The 24,050-nt window shown below is 37.3% G+C and overlaps 4 protein-coding genes across 4 annotated transcripts; all 4 read left to right on the top strand.

The window, feature by feature from the left end:
- The first annotated feature begins 1,765 nt into the window (after positions 1–1,765).
- On the top strand, positions 1,766–4,779 carry LOC148918232 (receptor-like protein 6). Its single transcript, XM_089051038.1, has one exon. The coding sequence runs from the start codon at positions 1,884–1,886 to the stop codon at positions 4,593–4,595; it is 2,712 nt and encodes a 903-aa protein (XP_088907164.1). The 5' UTR covers positions 1,766–1,883; the 3' UTR covers positions 4,596–4,779.
- An 887-nt stretch (positions 4,780–5,666) lies between these two features.
- Positions 5,667–8,883, top strand: LOC103329282 (receptor-like protein 6). Its single transcript, XM_008231730.3, has one exon. It carries the CDS (start codon positions 5,775–5,777, stop codon positions 8,673–8,675), a length of 2,901 nt encoding a protein of 966 aa, XP_008229952.2. The 5' UTR covers positions 5,667–5,774; the 3' UTR covers positions 8,676–8,883.
- A 2,418-nt stretch (positions 8,884–11,301) lies between these two features.
- On the top strand, positions 11,302–15,322 carry LOC103329271 (Rubisco methyltransferase family protein). Its single transcript, XM_008231719.2, has 12 exons — positions 11,302–11,715; positions 11,874–12,037; positions 12,160–12,243; positions 12,397–12,454; positions 12,816–12,869; positions 13,426–13,497; positions 13,588–13,668; positions 13,848–14,020; positions 14,170–14,272; positions 14,347–14,478; positions 14,600–14,722; positions 14,968–15,322. The coding sequence occupies exons 1-12, from the start codon at positions 11,353–11,355 to the stop codon at positions 15,052–15,054; spliced, it is 1,494 nt and encodes a 497-aa protein (XP_008229941.2). The 5' UTR covers positions 11,302–11,352; the 3' UTR covers positions 15,055–15,322.
- A 484-nt stretch (positions 15,323–15,806) lies between these two features.
- Positions 15,807–19,114, top strand: LOC103329270 (indole-3-glycerol phosphate synthase, chloroplastic-like). Its single transcript, XM_008231718.3, has 8 exons — positions 15,807–16,102; positions 16,203–16,445; positions 16,628–16,804; positions 17,599–17,673; positions 17,801–17,845; positions 17,946–18,110; positions 18,326–18,404; positions 18,637–19,114. The coding sequence occupies exons 1-8, from the start codon at positions 15,959–15,961 to the stop codon at positions 18,879–18,881; spliced, it is 1,173 nt and encodes a 390-aa protein (XP_008229940.2). The 5' UTR covers positions 15,807–15,958; the 3' UTR covers positions 18,882–19,114.
- The last annotated feature ends 4,936 nt before the right edge of the window (positions 19,115–24,050 follow it).

The raw sequence follows: 24,050 nt of genomic DNA, 5'->3' as shown, positions 1-24,050 counted from the left end.
TAATACTTTATTTACTTGGTATCAAACAGAGGCTAGCCAAGGATTTTCTCAGTAATAAGCTTGCTCTGTAATTGTTCTTCTTCATTCTGTAATTGTTCTGCTCTGATTATCAGTTTTAAACTGAACTAAATTTGACATATTTTGCGTAGATATGACCAATGAGAAGATGTCCTTTTCAGCTCGTTTTAAATTTCTTTAGCTCAGCAGATTTCAGAGGAAAATATATTCAGATTTTTGCCTAGTCTTCTAATTGACCAGGAAAAATAAATAAATAAAGAGACAACTTTTCTTCGCCTGTGTTTTTTTTCCTCAAGATTGACTTACCGATCATACCTTTGGTTGAAGTAGAACCAAAGCAAAAATTGATTTACTTTGACGACGTTTTCTTTACTTGGTGCTCTTATAACTATTTTGTATGAAGTACGTTTTTTGGTTAGATTTTAACTATGATTTCTGGTTAAGTTTCGATGTTTTTGCCTCTAATAATCGTACTTGACGAAGATTTGAAAAATGTAGGGTTCTAATTATGTTGTATCTAGACCCAACAAATTACGAATTAATTACAAAATGCATGGTTCTGCACATAAGACTTTACCCCAGCCAACTGGAGAGCTAGTACTAAACTTGGGACCTTACAAACCATTTGAACTTATTTTCTGTTACAAAATTGTCAATCAAATTTACACATGTAACACATCCAAAAACGAGTTTACGTGTAACGTGATAGTCTTGTTTTTTTCAAATGGAAAAAGAAAACTATATAACAAACCTATACGAATAACAAATGATAAAAAGGTGAAACCAGAGGACGTGAATGAGAAATATGGCCTAACAAGAAAGACAATTAGTCATGAAAGTAACATCTCCGTAAACATGGCGAATAATAAAAATGTGAATGTAGGAAAATAATTGGGCAAACAAAATCCAGGTGAGTAAAAAGTACGCTGGATTGGTGATGATGTGGCACTTCGTTATAATTTATGACGCAAATAATAAGTTAATAATATCATGGGGTTTTTTATTTAAACAAATACCTTCCATTTTAATACTAGTTACCAAAATAAGCGAAAAAGATGAACGGCCGAGAATTGTCGACAAATGCGGACAAAGAAATGTGCCCAAGCAAACCGACAAAGAACATTTTGCTGCTGTAAGAAGATGACGTCAGGCCCTCCTCATTTCCAAAAGAACAGAACTCAATTAGTCACAGCCTTCTCAAGTGCATGAACCTACTCACCAATTTAAACCTCCCCCGCCCCGCTTCAAGAAAGAGAGAGAAGAAGACATTAACAAAAGTTTTAGTTACTTGTGGATGTGGACGGCCAGTTGATTTAGTTGTTGAAAGCGCCGAAGAAATTAACAAGACATACTTTTCTGCTACAAGTTAGAACCAGCTTTGGAAGACTTTAAAGACTTTGAATGGTTAGCTTTCGAAGACTTTGAAGACGATAAACTTCTCTTCACCTTCTTGGCTTCTTCTCTTTGATTCCCTTATGCTTTTTTCTCGACTACGTTTTTCACGAGTTGTGCGTCTATAAAAGGAGTTTATAATTTCTCCACCCTTAATCGTGTGAGAGCCATAATTAAGCATTCATAATTACAAAACAAAATTGCAATGGGAATGGAATCGTGTCGGTCCAAGTTCATTTCTCTACGTTGTTTTCTTTTTCTGTCGATCATTGATACTCGCTGTTTTTCATTTGTGCAGACTTGACACTTGGCCAAAGTTGATGAGTGCTCAGCCTTGCTGCAGTTCAAGGAAAGCTTTGCAATTAACAAGTCTGTTTATGCAGATCCTCGTTCTTATCCGAAGGTTTCATTTTGGACGCGAGAAGGAGATGGGAATCGGAGTAATTGTTGTTCATGGGATGGTGTAGAGTGTGATGAGGACTCTGGCCATGTTGTTGGCCTTAACCTCAGCAGCAGCTTGTCTCTACGGTTCTATCAATTCCAGCAACACTCTATTCCGCCTTGTTCATCTGCAGAGGCTTGACCTCTCAGATAATCACTTCAATTTCTCTCAAATACAATCAAGATTTGGTCATGATCTTTCGAGTCTAACGTATCTCAACCTTTCATATTCCTGTTTCTCTGGCCAAATTCCATCAGAAATTTCAATGCTATCGAAGCTGTCTACCCTTGATCTGTCATTCAATTATTGGAAAGCTGATTATAGTATCCCTTTGAAATTGACCAAGGCCAACATGAGAAGCCTGGTTCAGAACTTGACCAACATAAAACAACTTCATCTTAGTTGGGTAGACATATACTCCACTGTGCCTGCTATCTTGGTCAATGCATCTTCTCTCACATCTCTCCAACTTGGCGATTGTGGGTTGAATGGGGAATTCTCAATTGGCATTTTCCACCTACCAAACTTGGAGGTTCTCTATGTGGAAGGTAACGCAAACCTTACCGGTTATTTTCCTAACTTTAACCGGAGCAATGCCCTCAAGAAATTGAATGTTCGGGCCACAAATTTCTCTGGTATGCTGCCTGCTTCTATGGGAAACCTTCATTCCTTAAATTTTTTGGACATCTCTCGCTGTCATTTTTACCCCCTTGTTCCGTCTTCACTCGGAAACCTTACCCAGCTCAACTACCTTGACATGAGTGGAATATTTTATGACGTTCCAAATAATAATTCCACAGGCCAATTAGTTTCTGAATATTCCTTGTCTTGGATAGCGAGTTTAACCAACCTCTACAGTTTGTCCCTTGGGGCCACCAAAATCAGGGGAAAATTCCCAAGTTTTGTGGCTAACCTCACGCAACTTTCATTTCTAGACTTGGGTGGTAACGAAATAACTGGTCAAATCCCGTCTTGGCTTATGAATTTGACCCAGTTAACTACTCTATACCTCGTGGAAAACAATTTGAGCGGAGCAATTCCTAGGTCACTCTTCCAGCTCCAAAATCTTGAATTTCTTGACCTTTCCTCTAATAACTTGAGTGGACAAGTTGAGTTTGATCAGTTTTCCCAGCCCAAAAAGTTAAAGCAACTTTATTTATCACACAACAAGTTATCTCTGCAGATCATAACCAATTTGAGTGCTACTATTCCACAGCTTCAAGTTCTGGATTTGACGTCATGCAACTTAACAGAGTTTCCAGAAATTTTAAAATATCAATCCAAATTGCGAGAGTTATATCTTATCAACAACAACATTCAAGGGCGAATACCAAAATGGGTGTGGAATGCAAGTAGAGAAACTTTGTTGACTCTCGACCTCTCTTCCAACTTCTTAACGGGATTTGACCAAAATCCAATCAATCTTCCATGGCAGAATCTTTATTCTTTAGATCTCCGGACCAATATGTTACAAGGATCACTGCCAATTCCACCACAATCAATCAGACACTATATGGTCGGCAGCAATAATTACAGTGGAGAAATTTCGCCCTCGTTCTGCAACTTGAATCATTTGCACATTCTTGATTTGTCCAACAACAGCCTGAGTGGCATGCTTCCACAATGTTTGGGGAACTCCAGTGCTCTTGAAATATTGAAGCTGACGATTTACAATTCTTTTCATGGCGGTATTCCTCAAATGTGTCCAGATGACAATAGTTTGAAAATGGTTGATTTGAGTTACAATCAGTTACAGGGGAAGATACCAAGATCAATGGCCAATTGCACTCAATTAGAGTTTCTTAATCTTGGAAACAATCAGATAAGCGACATCTTCCCATCTTGGTTAGGAGCACTTCCAGCACTACAGTTTCTCAGTTTGAGGTCTAATGGATTTCATGGCATGATTGGGAAGTCTGCAACTAACCATGACTTCCCAAAGTTGTGCATCATTGATTTATCTGACAATGGTTTTTCAGGTGTGTTGCCCTCTAACTACTTAGAGAACTGGAATTCCATGAAATTTGTTGACGAGAACCAGCGACCTTATTTTGAAGTCCTTCCGAAGTTAGACAGCTCAGTTAGATATGGCTATATTTGTGAATACTCAATCACGACTTTCGCAAAAGGTGTTGAGTTGAAATTTATAGAGACCCCTTACCTTCTTAGATTGATAGATTTCTCAAGTAATAGATTTGAAGGAGAGATTCCAGCAGGTGTAATTGGGAATCTAAGAGGCCTTCTTTTCCTTAACCTTTCCAACAACGCTCTCACTGGTGTCATCCCATCATCTTTATGGAACTTGACGGCTCTTGAATCGTTGGATCTCTCCCGAAACCAGCTCTCAGGAAGGATCCCCAGTAATTTGGCACAACTCACTTTCCTTGAATATTTCAATGTATCCTATAACCATCTTTGGGGTCCTATACCACTTGGCCAACAATTTGGTACATTCCTAGAAGATTCATACCAAGGAAACTCAGGTCTGTGTGGAAAGCCTTTGTCAAAGAAATGTGATAGCTCAATATCGCTACGACCATCAATCTTTGAAGAAGATGAAGATTCCGGGTTTCAAATTGCACTAGATTGGTATGTGGTTCTGCCAGGAGTTGTTAGTGGTCTAATAGTTGGAGTGGTTGCTGGGAACTTTTGGACAAGCAAGAATCATGAATGGTTTTTAGAGAAATTTAGCAGGAAGAGGCAGCCAAGAGGCACACGGGGGAGGAGAGGACACAGAAACTAAGTACTTTTATCTTGCAGCTGCTGCTGTTGTTGTTTAGAATTCTTGTATGGGGTCTGGTGCATTCTGTTTTATTACAATAAGGGTGGTGGTGTAATTTGCTTGTATTAATTTGTACAACAATGTTTGTAACTTTGTAATATGTTTCTGTATGAGTACAAAAAAGTACATTTTCTGTTTCCTGTTTGCTTAGTTTCTTTGATTTCCTGAATTGTTGTTCTTAATTAAGTACCCAATATTTGGAGCAAATGCTCCCTCTAAGAAAGGTTTTGGGTTTGAGTTTAATATGTTATTGCCCCTCTTAATAGGAAAAGTTCTTAAAAATACATGATCCAAAGCCAAACTCACATAACCCAAAAGAACTAAATTTCTAAAACAATTGATATGCCCAAATAATAAACCACTCATTTAGCCTCGAAGAAAATGTAGAACATGAGGTAGATTTAGTGGTGGATCCATAATTTAAAAAATAATTAGGCAAAATTTACATACTAAACTCAACTGCACAAGTAAATTTTATTAATAAATATAAAAAGATACATTAGTAAGGGGGATGTAATTAACCTTATCCTCAAATGCAGGAGAGTTGATGCCAAAAGGTAGAGAATAGGAGAGATCAACTGGGCAGTTATAACGTTTCTTTTATTATTATTATTATTATTTGGGTTGGGATAAAGCTATGTACTTTTTGTGGTTGGAAAATTTTGGGCCAGGCTGTAGCCTTGTCTTGTAGAACCACCACCACTGGATATATTTCAAACAAAGATGCCAAACTGACATGACTCAGACTAAGTCACTACAATATTTTTTTCACTAACCTAAAAAAATAAAATGGAAATAAAAGAGAGTGGAGGAGGGAAATGCCCTCCCCAGTAGGCAACACATTTGGGTTCACAAATTATGTTCAAAGCGATCATGTTCGATTATGTCACTACTTTTAATAATTATAGTTTGACAGCAATGTTTGTGGTTACATGCAAAAGACTCTGTGGAACAATATTTCCAGCAAGATAAATATCAATCCTGCAGACGACTTGACTTTAAGTCTTGGAACCGCTCATTAAGCATCCCCATTTTCCTTTATTATTTTGCATGAGCTGTGTCTATAAAAGGAGGTGGATTTCTCGATCCTTAATTACGTAAGAGCCATAAGCATTTCCATAATCAGAAAACAAAGCTGCGATGGGAAAGGAATCGTGGTGGTCGAAGTTTATTTCTGTATGTAGTTTTATTTTGCTATTACTCAATGCCACTCACTGTTTTTTACTTGCACAGACTCAGGCACTTGGCCAAGTTGATGAGTGCTCAGCGTTGCTGCAGTTCAAGGAAAGCTTTGCAATTAGCAAGTCTGTTTCTGCAGATCCTCTTGCTTATTCGAAGGTTTCATTTTGGAAGCGAGAAGGAGATGGGAATCGGAGTAATTGTTGTTCATGGGATGGTGTTGAGTGTGATGAAGACTTTGGCCATGTTGTCGGCCTTGATCTCCGTAGCAGTTGTCTCTACGGTTCCATCAATTCCAACAACACTCTCTTCAGCCTTGTTCACTTGCAGAGGCTTGACCTCTCAGATAATCACTTCAATTTCTCTCAAATACCATCAAGATTCGGTGATGATCTTTCGAGTCTAACATATCTCAACCTTTCAAATTCCTTGTTTTCCGGAGAAATTCCATCAGAAATTTCAAAGTTATCGAAGCTGTCTACCCTTGATATGTCTTTCAATTCGCAGAAAGTTGATGATGATAGTTTCAATTTGAAACTGAACAAAGCCAACATGAGAAGCCTGGTTCAAAACTTGACCGCCATAAAACAACTTCATCTTAATTGGGTAGAGATGTACTCCATGGTGCCTGATATCTTGGTCAATGCATCTTCTCTCACATCTCTCCAACTTCGCGGTTGTGGGTTGAATGGAGAATTCCCAATTGGCATTTTCCACCTACCAAACTTAGAGGTTCTCTATCTGCTCTATAACTCAAACCTTACCGGTTATTTTCCTAACTTTAACAGGAGCAATGCCCTCAAGGATTTGAATGTTGCCCACACGAATTTCTCTGGCCAACTGCCTACCTCCCTTGGAAACCTTCATTCCTTGAATGTGTTTGTCATCATGTCGTGTAATTTTCATCCCAATGTTCCATCTTCAATCGGAAACCTTTCCCAACTCAGTCACCTTTCCATGTCTTCATTTCATGACTTTTCCAAAGGCAAGCTATCTGTTTCTTTTTCTTGGGTTGGAAAACTAACCAAACTCTACCACTTGAACCTTGAAGATACCAACATAAAGGGAGAATTCCTATCTTTTGTGTCTAACCTGACACAACTTGAATTTCTAGACTTGTCCGATAATGAAATATCAGGTCAAATCCCATCTTTGCAAGGACCAATTCCTGGGTCACTCTTCCAACTCAAAAATCTTGAATATCTTGATCTTTCCGGTAATAACTTGAGTGGGTTGGTTGAGTTTGATCAGTTTTCCAAGCTCAAAAAGTTGAAGGGCCTTGAATTATCGTACAACATGTTATCTGTGGAGATCAGAAATGATTTAAGTGCTACTCTTCCAAAGCTTCAAATTCTAAGACTGGGCTCCTGCAACTTAACAGAGTTTCCAAATTTTTTGAAAAATCAATCCGAATTGACTGGTCTAGACCTTTCTAGCAACTATATTCACGGCCCAATACCGAAATGGGTCTGGAATGCAACTAGAGAAACTTTGTTGGAACTCTATCTCCCTGACAACTTTTTGACTGGATTTGACCAAAATCAAGGCATTGTCCCATGGACATATCTGATCTCTCTGAGTCTTGGGTTTAACATGTTACAAGGACCTCTGCCAATTCCACCGGAATCAATCAGATTGTATGATGTCGGAAACAACAAATATACTGGAGAAATTTCACCTCTGTTCTGCAACTTCAATTATATCCAAGTTCTCGATTTGTCCAACAACAACCTCAGTGGCATGCTTCCAAAATGTTTGGGTAACTCTAGTGTTTTGGAACTATTGGGCCTGCATAACAATTTTTTTACTGGATATATTCCTCCAATATGTCCAAGCAAAACTAGTCTGAGAATTGTTGATTTTAGTTATAATCAGTTGCAGGGGAAGCTACCAAGAGGGGTGATGAATTGTACTCAGTTAAAGGTTCTTAATTTTGCAAACAATCAGATGAGTGACATCTTCCCATCTTGGTTAGGGGCACTTCCAGAATTAAGGATTCTCATTTTGCGGTCTAATGGATTTCATGGCGTAATTGGGAAGCCTGCAACTAAACATGAGTTCCCAAAGTTGCATATCATTGACTTATCTAACAATGGTTTCTCAGGTATGTTGCCCTCTAACTACTTAGAGATCTGGAATTCCATGAAATATGTTGATGAAAACCAGCCAACTTATTTTGAAGTAAATACGAATGTTCTCAATGGAAAATACTTTAAGTATCATTACGCAATGACAATAAGTGGCAAAGGTGTTGAGTTGAAATATAAAAAGACCCCTTATCTTCTCACACTCATAGATCTGTCAAGTAATAGATTCGAAGGAGAAATTCCAGAAGGTCCCGTTGGGAAACTAAGAGGCCTTATTTTGCTGAACCTTTCCAACAACTCTCTCACTGGTAACATCCCCTCATCTTTTGGGGACTTGGCCGCTCTCGAATCGTTAGATCTCTCCCAGAACCAGCTCTCAGGAAGGATCCCGAGTAATTTAGCACAACTCACTTTCCTTGCATATTTTAATGTATCTCATAACCATCTCTCCGGCCCCATACCACTTGGCAAACAATTCGATACATTCCAGGAGGACTCGTACGAAGGAAACTCAGGTTTGTGTGGAAACTCTTTGCCAAAGAAATGTGAAGATTCTGAGAGCTCAACGCGGCCACCACCATCAATCGTGGAAGAAGATGAAGACTCTGTATTTCAAATTGCACTAGATTGGTACGTGGTTGTGCCAGGAGTTGTCAGTGGTCTGATAGTTGGAGTGCTTGTTGGGGACATATGGACAACAAAGAAGCACGAATGGTTTGTGGAGACGTTTAGCAAGAGGAGGAAGCCAAGAGGCACAAGGGGACGCAGAACTTAGCCCAAGGCCATAAGGGAAGTATTTGAGCCTTGAAAGAATATTATGTTGTTGTGGTGTGAGGTTTCGTGGTACCAATTGTGTAGTATATTTTGCATATGTGGTTGTGTAAGTTATTTGTAATGTATTTCTCAACAAGTACTCAAATATGTCTTGAGAGTTTGAAATGTGTTTGGTTTAATAAAGTGGATTGCAAGTTATGTCTTGAGAATTTCTTGATTCTAGCTGATTAATTGTGATTGTTTTTTTTTTATGTATTTAGAGACTAACAAACTATTTTAGTAATAAGCTTAATCTTTGAGTAGTTGTTTTAATTGCACTGTAATTTTTCCTATTTGGTTATTAGTGCAAATCCTAGACAAAATTGCTGTCAACTTTTGACCAACTGAAATTTAAGTTCTTAGAAAAGACTTTAACGATTTTTGAATGGTTAGCCTAATGACTTCAGCGTCACAAAGATGAGATTTGGCTTAAAGTCAACCAAGAAATCCTCAAATAACATCCTCATCTGGGATTATCCTTAAATTCCAAAGCAACAACCTTTAAATTTGACATAAGTAATCATTTCAACGTGGAACATTCTTTCGTCTCAACAGAAGAATTAAACCTTCTAAAGGCAATTTAATAAACAAAGCAGATTAGTTCTCATTAGACCTTTATGATTATCCCCATAAGTTTTGCTTGAATTTATGGTTATGCCATTGATTTTTGCCTGAATTTACAGTTATAATATCAACTTTTCTTGAATTTACGATTATGCCATCGGTTTTGCTTGAATTTACGATTACACAATTGATTTTGCCTGAATTTACAATTACGCCATCAACTTTGCTTGAATTTACGATTATGCCATCTGTTTTGCTTGAATTACAATTAGGGGAATGCTAGCAACCTTCTCTCTAACCTTCTCTTTTTTACCTTCTCCCTTCTCTTCATGACATGTGTTATTTTATCTATACTTAAAACAATGTCATTATTACATTTGACAATGCATCTTTTATTTCCCAAATTTACCCTCATGGAATGCATTGGATAAACTAGCTTTTGTTTCCACTTTGTTAAAAAAATTAAGAGAAAATTTTAACATCTCCCACAAAATTAACGTTAGTTTTTTAGTTTTTTTTTTAAAAGAATATGTTTACTCTTTTTTTGGTGAGCGAAGAGGAGATGGGTTTTTAGGTATGGAATTGAAGGAGGAGAGAGAATGAGAAGCACAATGCACAGTGGAGTTTTGGATTGGAGAGAAATGGTGATGATTGGGTAAGGATGGGGGCGTTGTTTCGGCCTAGGGAGGGGACTGGGTTTTGGGTTAGAGAGAGAGAGAGAGAGAGAGAGAGAGAGATGGTGTAATGGGTTTGGGTATTTTTTTAATTTTTTTAAATTTTTATATAGTTTCTTTTTATCTTTTAACTTTTTCATTCAATTAGAATGTTCATTAATTTTAAAAAATATTTATCTGTTTTTTTTTTCCATAAATTTTAACAGTTTTATTGAAAAACTTATGTTTGGAAAAAAAAAATATTTTTGTTTTAGGGAAGTATAATTCGTTTTTATTTACAAATATTTATTTGATTGAACTTTTAGTGTTTATTTGTTAAATTTGATTTTTTAAGTTAAGTTGTAAATTGAAGGAAATATAAAGTTAATACATTTAATAAGGGTAAATTTGGAAACAAAAGATATATTGTCTAATGCATTAATGTCATTGTTTTAAGTGTGGAGAAAATAACACATGTCATTAGGAGAAGGGAGAAGGTCCAAAAAAGAAGGTTATAAAGAAGATTGTTAGCATTCCTCTTAGAGTGTCAAATACCAAACGTCAAATTTAAATTTGATGGCTGATGTGGCAATTTGACATTTTACACAGCTTTACACTCCATCCAATATGCCAAATTAAATTATTATTTTATTATATTTTAGTGTTGATTCATTTTTTATTAAAAAGAATAGAAAAATAAAAAATAATAAAATATTCATTTGACATCTTGCTTTTGGGATGTCAAAAATAACATATCAACCTCCAGCCTTCATTCCACATCAGATTTGACACATCGGTTGGAGTGATGTGAGATATTATTTATAGCTATTAAATGTCTATGTGGCACGTTTGACACATCGGTTGGAGATGCTCTTACGATTATACCATTGATTTTTCTTTAATTTACGGTTATGCCATTCACTCTCCTTGAATTAACGATTATGGCATTAGTTTTGCTTGAATTACGATTCCCATTGATTTTTCTTGAATTTATGGTTATGCCATTATGTTTTTTTTAATTTACGGTTATACCATTGATTTTGCACGAATTTACGAATATGCCATTATTTTCTTGAATCTACATTTATGCTATTGATTTTGCTTGAATTCATAATCATGCCACCACTTTTACCTGGATTTACAATTACGCCAATCATTTTGCTTGAATTTACAGTTATGCCATCGATTTTGCTTGAATTTACAGTTATGCCATCGATTTTGCTTGAATTTACAGTTATGCCATCGATTTTGCTTGAATTTATAATGCCAGATATTTTAACCGTATAGCCGGGCGGCTATACTGCACGCGAAGACAAAAAAGCCCACAAACGGCGCGTTTTATAACTGGATAAACGACCACGAAACCAAACCACTTATAACCTTAGATAAGGCACTTATTTTACTCTCTGGCTTTGGGTAGCCATGGCTGAAGCTTCAAGAGTTCTGCAGACCACTCTCATTCCCAGCTTCCATCCACAACACAAAAGTCCCATATTTCAGTCACTCCCATTGAATTTCCGCAGAAACCCAATTCAGTGCACAGTCTCCACAAGTAACAGCACCAAAGCCACAGTGCCCCAGAAAATCCCATGGGGCTGTGAAAGTGATTCTTTGGAAAACGCTTCTGCCCTGCAGAAATGGCTGACTGACTCGGGCCTTCCACCCCAGAAAATGGCCCTGCAAAAAGTGGAAGTTGGGGAGAGAGGACTGGTTGCTTTGAAGAATATAAGGAAGGGGGAGAAGCTGCTCTTTGTGCCTCCCTCTCTGTTTATCACTGCAGACTCAGTAAGATCTTCTCTGGAAAATTTTCTGAAAGTTACTCAAATGCCCTTTTCTTTATTTCAATTTCATAAAATGATTTGGCTGCCAGTGATTATGTATTGGACACTGATGCTTTTCTCTATCTATGATGTTTGTTGTGCTTGTCTTGTTTTAAATGTTAGGAGTGGACTTGTGGGGAGGCTGGTAAGGTGTTGAAGCAAAATGGTGTGCCTGACTGGCCATTTCTTGCCACCTATCTGATTAGTGAAGCAAGCTCCCTTGAATCTTCTAGATGGAGCAACTATATTTCTGCCTTACCAAGACAGCCTTATTCACTTCTGTATTGGTAAGCGTTAAGAATCTCTTTTCCATGATTTATTCCAATGGTGGAATTTTCATGAGTCTATCATTTATTATGGGAAGAGTCTACTCTCAGGCTTTTTCTACAGCCTTTATATATCATTTCAGGACTCGCGAAGAACTTGATCGGTATTTGGAAGCATCACAAATTAGACAACGGGCAATTGAAAGAGTTACTAATGTTGTTGGAACGTATGGCCCTGTGTTTTCTATTATAATTTTCTTCAAAGCTTTGTTGTTCCGTCATTTGTAACTTTTGGTATATACTATTCTCAACTTAATGTTGTGGTGAGTTCATGATCTTGTAATTGCTGAACTGACTATTTATTCCTATCTCTGGCGCAGATACAATGATTTAAGGCTTAGAATATTCTCCAAGTATCCTGCTTTATTTCCTGAAGAGGTATTAAACTTATATAGGCCAGTTGCATATATATACACATATACGTATACATGCTGATGGAACAACCTCCTACTACTACTCTTCCTTGATTCTGTCATAACTAGTGGAGATCTTTTTAACATTGCTCAATTCAAGAGCCAGATCAGTTTTCGATCAATGATCTGCATACAATTATCTGGATTCCGTAAATTTACTCATACTTTTTTATCTCCATATCATATAGTGAAACTATCCTTCATTTTGAGCGTAATGTGCACGTTCTAAATTTCAATGCATGTATGCTTTGCTACTGTTGGACTTTAACCACATGTCATCTCTGATTTTGCCCCATGTGTGACTTCCCTCCTTGTATTATAAACAGGTATTCAACATAGAAACCTTCAAATGGTCATTTGGAATTCTTTTCTCACGCTTGGTAAGTGAAGTACTTAGTTTATAATGACAATTCCATGCTAAATTTGTTTCTGAATCTACAGAATGGTGTCAAATTGTACCAGTTGTTTGACCTTGTGAAGAGAATGGTTGTTAAAGTACACAAATTTATGATGTGATATGATTCCATCATCAATATCATGTGGGAAAGGAAGAAATTATCCAAAAACCCTCTGGTTACTGCTTCTCCAATGTAACTCTCCTAATGCACATGCTGTGGATCTTGAACATTAACTGAGCACTTTCCTTAACTAAAAAGATGATGGGCCTAAAATTCTGATACGAAGTAGGCATACTTCAAATGTTTGTTTAGAAAATATTATTGACTTGATCTGCCTGTGTTGTCCAAGCACCATCTCTCAGAAAGTCTATATCTTCTTTTTTCCTTGGTACTGTCTCACATTTTATTTTTTTGTGCTGTATCAGCTGGTACTGAAATAGCACGTTGCTTGAAATTTGATATTGGATATTTCCTCTAAAAAGCAATATTGGTTTGTACAACATATGACCTCAACGTCTTTTTTTTCTCATAAGCACAGGTTCGGTTACCCTCGTTGGGTGGAAAGGTTGCCTTGGTTCCTTGGGCAGATATGCTGAACCATAGTTGTGAGGTTTGTCAGAGTCTCTTTCAGTAAACATGATCTGAAGTATTACCTTCACAAGTCTTACTCACTATGTGCATCTTAATTTGACTTCTGTAGGTAGACGCATTTTTGGATTACGATAAATCATCACAGGGAGTTGTCTTTTCAACAGATGTGTCATATGAGCCAGGTGAGCAGGTAAACAATGGCCTTTTTTCACAACTGTAGGTATAAATCAATTATTGAAGTTGCAAAGACATACCCAAAAAAGAAATAATTGAAAAGCATTAATTCAATGTCTTTTTAGGTTAATCATTACTTAGTTACGTGTTTAATCATCAACACCTCTAGTGATTCCTTTTCATCACTTAATGCAGGTTTTTATTTCCTATGGCAAGAAATCTAATGGGGAGCTACTGTTATCCTATGGGTTTGTCCCAAGGGAGGGCACCAACCCTAGAGATTCTGTTGAGTTGTCACTTTCCATTTCAAAATCTGACAAATGTTATAAGGAGAAGTTGGAAGCTTTGAGAAAGCATGGACTATCAGCGTGAGTACCTGATAGCTCTAACAGATCATATTTTTAGTCTTTAGTCATTTTTAAGCTCTCTTTTGCACCTCATACGAACATGGTGAATGTTTTGGCGGTCAGTGTGGAGTATACTTGCTAGTCACCAAACTGTATTTTTCTCCAAGCAGATCTCAATGTTATCCTATACAAGTCACTGGTTGGCCATTGGAGCTAATGGCATATGCTTATTTAGCCGTCAGTCCTCCAAGTATGAGTGGACAATTTGAAGAGGTGTGATAGTTTAGCTTCCTAGTTTTAATCAAATCTTCAATATTGTAGAACCTATCTGAAAGATTGTATTTTAGATGGCTGCTGCAGCATCCAACAAATCTACCACCAAGAAGGATTTAAGATACAGTGAAATAGAGGAAGAAGCGCTTCAGTTCATATTGGACAGTTGTGAAGTTAGCATATCAAAGTATAACAAATTCTTACAGGTGAGCCAATAATTTATAAGAAAATTCTACATCTTTCAATAACAACACAACTCTATGCACTCTAGATAGGATGGAGCTAAGAACCTTGAACATTTAAGTCACAATTGATTTATACTGACAGGCAAGTGGATCAATGGATTTGGATGTGACATCTCCGAAGCAACTAAACCGAAGGTTGTTTCTGAAACAGCTAGCAGTAGACTTGTCTACCAGTGAACGGAGAATCCTATTTCGTGCTCAATACGTAAGAAAAATGATATTTCGATTCTATAGATTGATTATTCTAACCAGAGCATGAAGCATGCTGCATTTGGTACATAGAAGTCTATAAACACTGTGCATGTAGGTCCTGAGGTTTCATGAAAGTCGGAACTTAAAAAATAGAACTGAACTTGTTGATTGCATGTATTTGGTGAGACATATGCTTTGCTGTTGGTTTTTTTATAATGTATCTGTCTTTATTTATGTTGCTGATGTGCATGGTTTCAGATACTGAGAAGGAGATTGAGGGATATGAGAAGAGGTGAACTGAGAGCTCTAACAATCTTCAACGGGTTCAGGAAGTTTTTCAAGTGACAAGAGTTTCAAGTATGATGTGATGTAAACCTGTGCTTACAGTTCTAAGCCATTTTTCTGATGAGCTTTTAGCTCAATTTTACATCCTGGCTTCCTATGTGACTTTAGGCAAGTCAATTGAGTTTTATCAACACAACCATCATTTGGAAGGAGTTCATGGCCAAAAGGATGCATTGCTATTTACATGTAGTATCAAAGGGGAACAAGAAAGCTATGACCTTGAGTTTTCTGGTTTATTAAATAGATAATTTCGTCTGGTGTGTATAAAGTCTCCTAACAGGTCTCAAAGTCTATCTGGTGTTGATTAAATAGATAATACAATGATAATACAGAGGAAATAATGTTCAAGATAAGCTACGTTTATCAATCCTTTCACTTCACCAACAAGGGAAAAAAAAAACTTTCTCATATTTTATTTTGTTTTAATTTAGTAAGCCAAATAAAATGAATACAAAAATTTAATGCTCCAATAGAAGGAAAGGAATGCATATCATATGTGGGTTACATTGGCCAAGGCAATATGCATTCCCCCTTGCATCCGAGTTCGATGTCCCTTCCCTTCTCGTGCATTAGACTAGTTATAATATTCTTTTACCAGAAGAAAATAGAAGGAAATGATCGGCCAAATAAGAAAAATAAAGAAACTGAAAAATGGATATAGAAAATTCACCCTAAATAGAAGAAATTCCAAATCACAATCAACCAATTCCTAACGTAAGTCATAAATGCTAATTCAAGGACAGAGCTTTCCTAATTAACCCGGAAATATGTTTTTTTACCCATTGCCACAGCCACAGGCACAGCCTCAGCCTCAGCCTCGGTCTCAGCGCCGAAAAACCCAAAGGCCCAAAAGACGAACAGCCGAGAGTCCCTTTCTTGTTTGTCTGCAAATCCTTATTGAATAATGGAGGGTTTGGCTTCGTTCCGGGCTGTCCCTTCTTTTACTTCCAGACCCAGAAGCTCCATTCTCGGCACAGCTTTGAACCCGCGTAGAGGGAACTCGCTTTCTCTTCCATCTTCGTCTTCCTTCATTGTTCGAGCTCAACAGGTTCTTAATTTTTAAATTCTTAGTTTATTTGCAGATGATCGTGTGTAATACATTGAATTGATATTTTGAAATTTCGTTGAATTTGTTTGATTGTTCTTAGATGGAGTCTAAGGATGACGAACCTGAGCCTGTGAAAATTGAGCTGAAAATCAAGGAATGGGAGAATAGCATGTACCACAATGAAGTAGCTGCGAGCCAAGGCATCCGAATCAGAAGGAGACCACCAACTGGACCCCCTTTGCACTATGTTGGGCCCTTTGAGTTTCGCTTGCAGAATGAGGGCAATACTCCACGAAATATTTTGGAGGAAATCATTTGGCACAAAGACACTCAAGTTGCACAGGTGAAGTCATCAACTTTATGTTTTTGATGAATTGGGTTGTCAGAAAAACTAAAACCCAAGAAAATGGAGGATTTAAAGATCCAATTGGAAAAAAAGCATAGTAATTTAGTCAAATTTTGTATTGGATGTGTTGTTAATTTGAATATTGCTAATGACATTCATGATTTGATTGCTGGTTTCAGTTAAAGGAGAGGCAACCTCTATATTCTTTGAAGAAAGCTCTTGATAATGCTCCTCCCGTTAGGGATTTTATTGGAGCTCTTAGAGCAGCAAATTCACGAACTGGACTGCCTGGTTTGATAGCTGAAGTGAAGAAGGCTTCTCCAAGTAGAGGAGTCCTGAGAGAAAATTTTGATCCGGTAAGTCTTCATTGCTTTATTGTGATTCATGTGCTTGGAAGTTTGTTTCTATTCCTGTCCGGGTGGTACCAGATTCAGTATGCTGAATTAATTCATGCTCATCAGAATAGAGGTGGTGTTTCCATTGGAAATGAAATGGAAGCATCATTTCCAATCCTTGTTCTGTGATACTGATCAGGATATACTTTTCATCCTCCTAGTCCAATCCAACGACTTCCTCATTTGGTTGGAATGGGACAAATGCTTATATATGTATGCTTGTTTGCAGGGACGGAGTCAGAAATTTTCTTTAGTGGGAGCGACTTTGAACTATATAATAAGATTGAAAAAAAGTAATGCTAAAAGGGCTGCATTCTTTTACCAGTGATCACGTTATGTAACAGTTCGCATCTGCCTCTTACATCAATTATTATGCCAGTTATTAACAATAAAATTAACATTTTTATACCAATGATAATTTATAATTAATTCAATTGAAATCCACTAAACTAAAAAATTTGGTCAACCCTAATATTGGCAGATAAGATTACATACCCATAAGTGGTGTATTACATGACTATAAGTGTAGTGTAGTTATATTTAAGGTGAAGGAGGGGAGTATTGGCAGTGCTTGTATGCTGTGTCTTTTCTACACAGTAATACAATCATATCTTTTGGGAAAATAAAACTTGAGTGGGGGTAGCTGCCCCCAATGGGCATTAGCTGCCTACGTTGCTTTTGTATGTATGATAAAATCGTTCTCTTCCCCAAATCTTCTCATTAGTTCTTATTCTTCTAATATTTTCTCATGATAGGTGGAAATTGCCCAAGCTTATGAAAAAGGGGGAGCTGCTTGTCTTAGTGTTTTGGCAGATGAAAAGTTTTTTCAGGTGAACAAATCAGTTTTATCTGTTTTGATACTCCTACAAGGCTACAATTTGATTTTCTTTGGAAGTCATGATATTTAAAAGTAAAACTATTAGCCATTTCTCACTTGCTTTCGGTTAATCAATATAGGGAAGCTATGACAATATGCTGGCAATAAGAGATGCTGGAGTAAAGGTTTGTTCCGTAAGCAATGTTCTTCAGTTCATAGTATTGTTCACATGCTATGATTTACTATTGGTATAAGTTATTCTTTTAACACTAGAAAAATTTGCAGTGCCCTTTGTTGTGCAAAGAGTTTATCATTGAGGCTTGGCAAATCTACTATGCTCGATCCAAAGGTGCAGATGCGATTCTTTTGATTGCTGCTGTTTTGCCTGACCTTGACATCAAATACATGACAAAGATCTGCAAGATGCTTGGCATGGCCACACTTGTTGAGGTTTGAGTTGTACTTTCATCTTTTGTACTTTTTTATACTCTTTTTTTTTTCTGTGAGTGGAAATTTTGTGAGGTTTCAAGTGGGAAAGATGTCCTTGTCTGTATGAGAATATCTGGTCTATTCTGGGCTACTTTCATATGCAGAGTTATGCTTCAGTTACGACATTGTCAATGAAATCTAATCCCCAAAATATCTACTATGTTACATTGTTGCAGGTGCACGATGAGAGGGAAATGGACCGTGTTCTTGGCATTGAGGAAGTTGAGTTTATTGGCATCAACAACCGCAATCTGGGTAAAATTTCCTAAGTTCTGTGAATTGGCATATGCTAGGAAACTTCTATTTCCTTGTACTTTACAATATGGCTGTTTGCTAATCATATCATCTTTATGTATATATTTTGAATGACCAATGTTACCAATATATTTTGAAGCAACATCTGAGAGCTTTTCTAAAGTCTTCAGTAATGTACTTCCTGTTTGAATTTTGTGTGCAATATGATAAGCTTAGTTTTGCTTGCCCGCAGAAACATTTGAGGTTGATATTAGTAACACAAAGAAGCTTCTTGAAGGAAAGCGGGGCGAAGAGATCCGTAAAAGAGACATAATTGTGGTAGGAGAATCCGGTCTATTCACTCCTGATGATATTGCCTATGTACAAGAAGCTGGAGTTAAAGCGGTTTTGGTAGGAGAGTCGATTGTGAAACAAAGTGACCCTGAGAAGGGAGTAGCTGGACTTTTTGGTAAAGACATTTCTTTACAGTCAGTTTAGGGAGATTCCACTGAACTAGTTCAAACGAGTGACATTTCCTTATATGATATTGTATTTTTTTTTCCTGTCCTTACTCTCTGCATCTAGTCTACATCAAAGAGTAAAGTGGAATAAGGTGTATGCATCAACTGCTTGTGAACTGTGATAGTGAGAGTTTTTGCAACTCAATTTCGTTTTTGTTGCTCGGAAGGATTTTTGTAATTCAATTCTAATTTAGTGACAATTTCAGATAACATTTGCACCCCAAAAGATATTTCTGGTAAAAAGTGTGTTTAATAGGAAAAAGAATAAATGAGGAAATAACTGAAACAAGTGAAAAAGAAAAAAAAGTTTTTCTATTTTATTTGGTTTCCTCAAGGTATGGGATTCTTAGGTCTCCCGTTCCACCCAAAGAAACTTGATTTACTTAAAGGCTTAATTATGTACATGCCCTCTGTGCTCTCAAACTTATCTCAAATTACTACCTGTGTTTGCAAACGTCTTAAAGTACCCCCTAACCTTTTAAAAACCGTCTCACGTTACTGCTCAGCTTTTTTGATGTTCCGTTATGAATGTTACTATTTATCCCCCTTCCCCAAAAATTCCAGAACAGCATCCCCTCCCTTTGTTACTATTCATTGCTTATTTACCCTCCAAAACTCAGAAATTTCTCATAAACAACACAACTAGCAGCAAGAATAGCTCGAGAGGTTGAAAAACGATACCTGGATCGAAGCAAATGGTGCTCGGAATCGCTCGAACGAGCAATGGAGATTTTGGGTAAAAACCGCCAATTTCTTGCTTTTTCGGCGATCCAGCGGCGGTTGGCGCGATCGAGATGTGAGGTGGTAGAGGACAACGTGCTGGTTCTTTTGATACCCATGTCGCCGCTGGGGTGGCGAGGAGGAGATAGCAGCCCAAAAGCTGGTCGGATGAACAGTAACAAAGGGAAGGGCTTGCTCGGAATTTTTGGGGGAGGAGGGATGAACAAGAATATTCAGAATGAACGCCAAAAACTGACGGAAAGGGTAATGTGAATTTAAAAGGTTGGGGGGTACTTTGAGCCGTTTGCAAACACAAGTGGTAATTTGAGATAAGTTTGAAAGCACAGGGGGCATGTACATAATTAAGCCTTACTTAAATGGTAGAGTCACTGGACTTAAATGACACTAGAAACTGATAGATCTGTGTTGGTAGAAAAACGTAGCTTCATGTTTGTTCGAGTAATAGCAATAAGATTCCTTCAATTTTGCTTATCTCTTTGCATTCAATGACTGACATGTGAATTTCACCAACTTTTTAAAAATATAGAAAAGATAATCATTTTTATCTTTACAGTTTCCTCTTTTATATATTTTTTTACTTAACAAAAAAGATAACGCTTTTTTTTTTTTTGGGGTAAGTACCATCAGTGTCCGCCACTTGCGCACTCGACTAATCCCCACTAGCGAGAGTCCGTCGCTGGCCACAGTGTATTGCAACTGCTGGGACTTGAACTAAGGAGCAAACCCAGCTGAACCCCAGAGTCTTACCCAAATGGCGGACAAACCACTGGGCCACTCTTGGTGGTTTCTCTCTCTTTACCTTTACGCCTTCTCTGCTTTATCTTTTTCATTCAATGAGTGACATGTGTACCCCACTAACTTCTTGAATGAAAAACAAAAGATAACATTTTCAGCTCTTTATCTTTTAATCTTCCCTTTTAATTTTCTCTTTTTCATTTAATGAGTGACATGTATACCCTACTAATTCTTGAAAATATAAAAAATATAGCATCTTCCTCCCTTTGTCTTTTCATCTTTCCCTTTTAACATTTTCTTCTTCATTCAATTAGTGAAATATGTATTGCACTAACTTTTTGAAAATATAGAAAAAATAATAATAATTTTTTATCTTTACACATTCCCCTGTTTACCTTTTTTAATCAATGAGTGTTGAAAGTATCCTCAATCTCCTTTTCATTCTGCCTCCAAACCCTATTGATATAAAAAACACCATTAATCTGATTTCATCCACCTCATTGCCTCGCATAATTGTGGAAGTAATGTGGGTTACGATCACCGTTATGCAACAAAGACACTTGAGATCATTGCCGCCAAAGAGTTTCCTTCTTCAATAAAAGGCAATCAATATCACGTTGCAACAAAGCCTTTTGTTGGATGATATGTTCAGAAGGAAATACTTGATGTAGTTCGGCGAGTTAACTTCGAAGCCTTTGCAATTTTTCTGGCACATGCCCAAAATTGGATTTATTCCAATCCGATAAACGTTGAGCACATTCATTCAATTTCTCACATACATCACCTCTAGTATGATCATCACTCCACACAGTTCAAATTGTTTATGCACAATCTTCTTCTTCTATCCACATCTCCTAAAAAAAGAAACGTTTCTTCCGAACTCATCTCCTTTGAGAGTTGTTGTCAGTCACAACTAACAAAGGAAGATGATCAGACTCTAAGTAATCCAAATTATAAGTGATCATATTGGCACAAGCTTGCCATAATCCCTTATTTACCACAACACGATCAAGTTGGGCTTTAACATTCTCAACTCCAGCTCTACCATTATCCCAAGTGAACTTGTAAGCCTTGAATGGAATAGCCTGCAAATCACAGTCCTCCAAAGCATGTCGAAAGTCCACCATTTGAGACAAAGCTCTGAATCGACGACCGAGCTGCTTTTATCTTCCAAAATTTCATTAAAATCACCACACCAAATCCAGGGACCCGACCCCACCTGAGATTGAAGTCGAAGAAGCTCCCAAGAATGGTGCCGCTGATTTGTCACATGATTTCTATAAAAATCTGTCACTCTACAAGAAAAACCTTATGGAGCCTTCACAATAGCATGGATATGAGCTAAAGAGTGAGCTAAGATAGTTATTGTCCAATTTTTATTCCAAAGAAGGGCTAAATTTCCACCTAACCTGCACCTGTTCACACTAAAGCAATAATCCATGTCAAGTCTCTTTCACACCCCTTCCATCTGATGCACATTAGTTTTCGTTTATGACAAGAAAACCAAATTGGGTCGCTTTGCTTTGAGGATTTCTTGAAGAGCACGGAATGTTTGTTGGTTCCCAAGCCCCAGAACATTCCAACTCAATAGTATCATGACTCGTGGTGGGCCAGACCACCTGAACCCACCACGGATCGAGAACTTTGTGAATTCGTTATTTTTTTCTATGCTTAATTATGTACATGTTCCCTGTACTTTCAAACTTGTCTTAGATTACCACATGTGGTTGCAAAGGTCTTAAAGTACCCCCCAACCTTTTAAAAACCGTCTCACGTTACCCGTTCCGTCAGTTTTTGACGTTCCGTTACGAGCGTTGGGCCCCATTTTATTTGAACCTTTAACCTCTTCGAATAAGGGTTTCTCAGTTCTAACAAAGGGGGAATTTGGGTGAGAAGGGGAAATTGGAGAAGATGGCTTAGGGTTTGTGAAAATCTGAAGTTGGCTTCGATTTTGGGAGAAACTGGAGAAGAAATTAAGGGTTTATAAAACTCTGAGGTGGAGTTTGAAATTGGGAGATTGTGGAGTAGAAGATTTGGGTTGATGGAAACATGAGAGAAGCAAGGAGAAGGAAGGCATGGCCAATGGTGTCATTGTGGGAAGTTAGCATGGATGCAGACTTCTTAGACCAGTTCAAACCGAGGGCAGAGATTTCTAGTCTGCCCAAAGTCAAAGGTAAGCATGTTTAAGATCAAATTTTCAGTCATTGTTTTGGGCATCACAAATTGATAGAGTTCTTATTGATGAAATTTTTAGTCATTTTACCACTCAAATTTTCAGTCATTGTTCTTGGTTGATACAGGGAAGTGGAGAAAAAAGATGTAGGTTTTTTCAGTGGTTTGATGCAGAAATGTGTGAGCGTTCAAAGTCTTTGATACATGGTTTACTGAGGAAGATTGATAGGGTGGAGAAGGAAAATGCAAAGATTTGAGCAAAGTCAAAAATATTGTGGGCTGCTATGTTGCTTTCCTGGTTGGTGGTGTTTGCCATGAAGATGAATTAGACATTTTGACAATAGCTCAATGGGCACTGTAATTTGAGAACAAATGTTAATGTAATGTAAGGCACTTTGATAGTAGTTTAGTGGGCAAATTTAATTTGAGAACAAATGTTAATCTAATGTAAGGCACTTTGGCAGTAGTTATGTTAGTGTAATGTAATGTAATTTGGTGTAATGTAATGTAATGCTAGTTAAGTTTGTTCATTGTAATTTGTTTAGAGGTTACAAATGGTGACATGAATGTAATGCTAGTTAGTTAAGTAATGTAATGCTAGTTAAGTTTGATTTGTGATATGAATGGTAACTTTTTTAGAGGTTACAAATGGTGACATACTGAATGGTCAATTATCCATAACAGACATCAATAATCCCACAAACCAAATATAAGCAAAAACCAAAACAGGTTCCAAAATACCAAAACCATAACAGCCTTAGGAATATAAGCACAAACCAAAACAGGTTCCAAAATAGGTTCAAACCATAACAGCCTTAGGAATATATGCACAAACCAAAACATTCCAAAATAGGTTACAACCACAACAACCTTAGGAATATATGCACAAATCAAAACAGGTTCCAAAACCAAAACAGGTTCCAACCTAAACATTCAAGGATGAAAAAAAGGATCTTTGACAAAATGGCTCCTCTGTTGATCTTTCATCCTCCTCTTACGTTGTTGTACTCGAGATAGTTTGGCAGGTTCAGATGCTTGAGATGGTTGGGATTGAGAAGCATCAGCTGCTTGAGATGGTTGGGATTGAGAAGCATCAACTACTTCAGATGCCTGGGATTGAGAAGGCTTTTGGGAACTGCTTGCTTGTTTCCTTTGCCTTAATTGCATACTCTGTTGTTCGCTACTTTGGTCTCTACCATCTCTCCTTCTTACCTAAAATAAATAATAATTAGAAGTTTCCATGATATAAAATTTTGATTGGTGAAAACATAGTTGAAACTGTGGCACTTACTGCAAGTTTGTCCTTAGCAACTTTTCTCTACCTAGTAGGCTTTATGTTGGGATTTCTAGGTTCCCAATAACCAAAGTCATTAAGTCAGAAAAACCAAATCAAATACATTTAAATGTAAAGCAATAAGCCTATAATGACATATACCTTACAACTAATTTGATTATGCCCTTCACCGCAATTGTCACACTTTAAAGGGATGATATACGT

Source organism: Prunus mume, linkage group LG4, assembly GCF_029339155.1.
Source record: "Prunus mume cultivar Tortuosa linkage group LG4, ASM2933915v1, whole genome shotgun sequence".
Taxonomy (NCBI): Eukaryota; Viridiplantae; Streptophyta; class Magnoliopsida; order Rosales; family Rosaceae; genus Prunus; species Prunus mume.
The sequence above is the reverse complement of the archived record's forward strand: the minus strand, read 5'-3'. Positions and strand labels throughout refer to the sequence as shown.

Bases quoted from the DNA above. Each gene is read 5' to 3' on its own strand.
- LOC103329271 (XM_008231719.2), top strand. From the start codon at position 11,353: ATGGCTGAAGCTTCAAGAGTTCTGCAGACCACTCTCATTCCCAGCTTC. The intron at 11,716-11,873 runs GTAAGATCTTCT...TTTAAATGTTAG, and splicing joins TGTTTATCACTGCAGACTCA to GAGTGGACTTGTGGGGAGGC. The intron at 14,723-14,967 runs GTAAGAAAAATG...GCATGGTTTCAG, and splicing joins TCCTATTTCGTGCTCAATAC to ATACTGAGAAGGAGATTGAG.
- LOC148918232 (XM_089051038.1), top strand. From the start codon at position 1,884: ATGAGGACTCTGGCCATGTTGTTGGCCTTAACCTCAGCAGCAGCTTGT.
- LOC103329270 (XM_008231718.3), top strand. From the start codon at position 15,959: ATGGAGGGTTTGGCTTCGTTCCGGGCTGTCCCTTCTTTTACTTCCAGA. The intron at 16,103-16,202 runs GTTCTTAATTTT...GATTGTTCTTAG, and splicing joins TCATTGTTCGAGCTCAACAG to ATGGAGTCTAAGGATGACGA. The intron at 18,111-18,325 runs GTTTGAGTTGTA...ACATTGTTGCAG, and splicing joins GCATGGCCACACTTGTTGAG to GTGCACGATGAGAGGGAAAT.
- LOC103329282 (XM_008231730.3), top strand. From the start codon at position 5,775: ATGGGAAAGGAATCGTGGTGGTCGAAGTTTATTTCTGTATGTAGTTTT.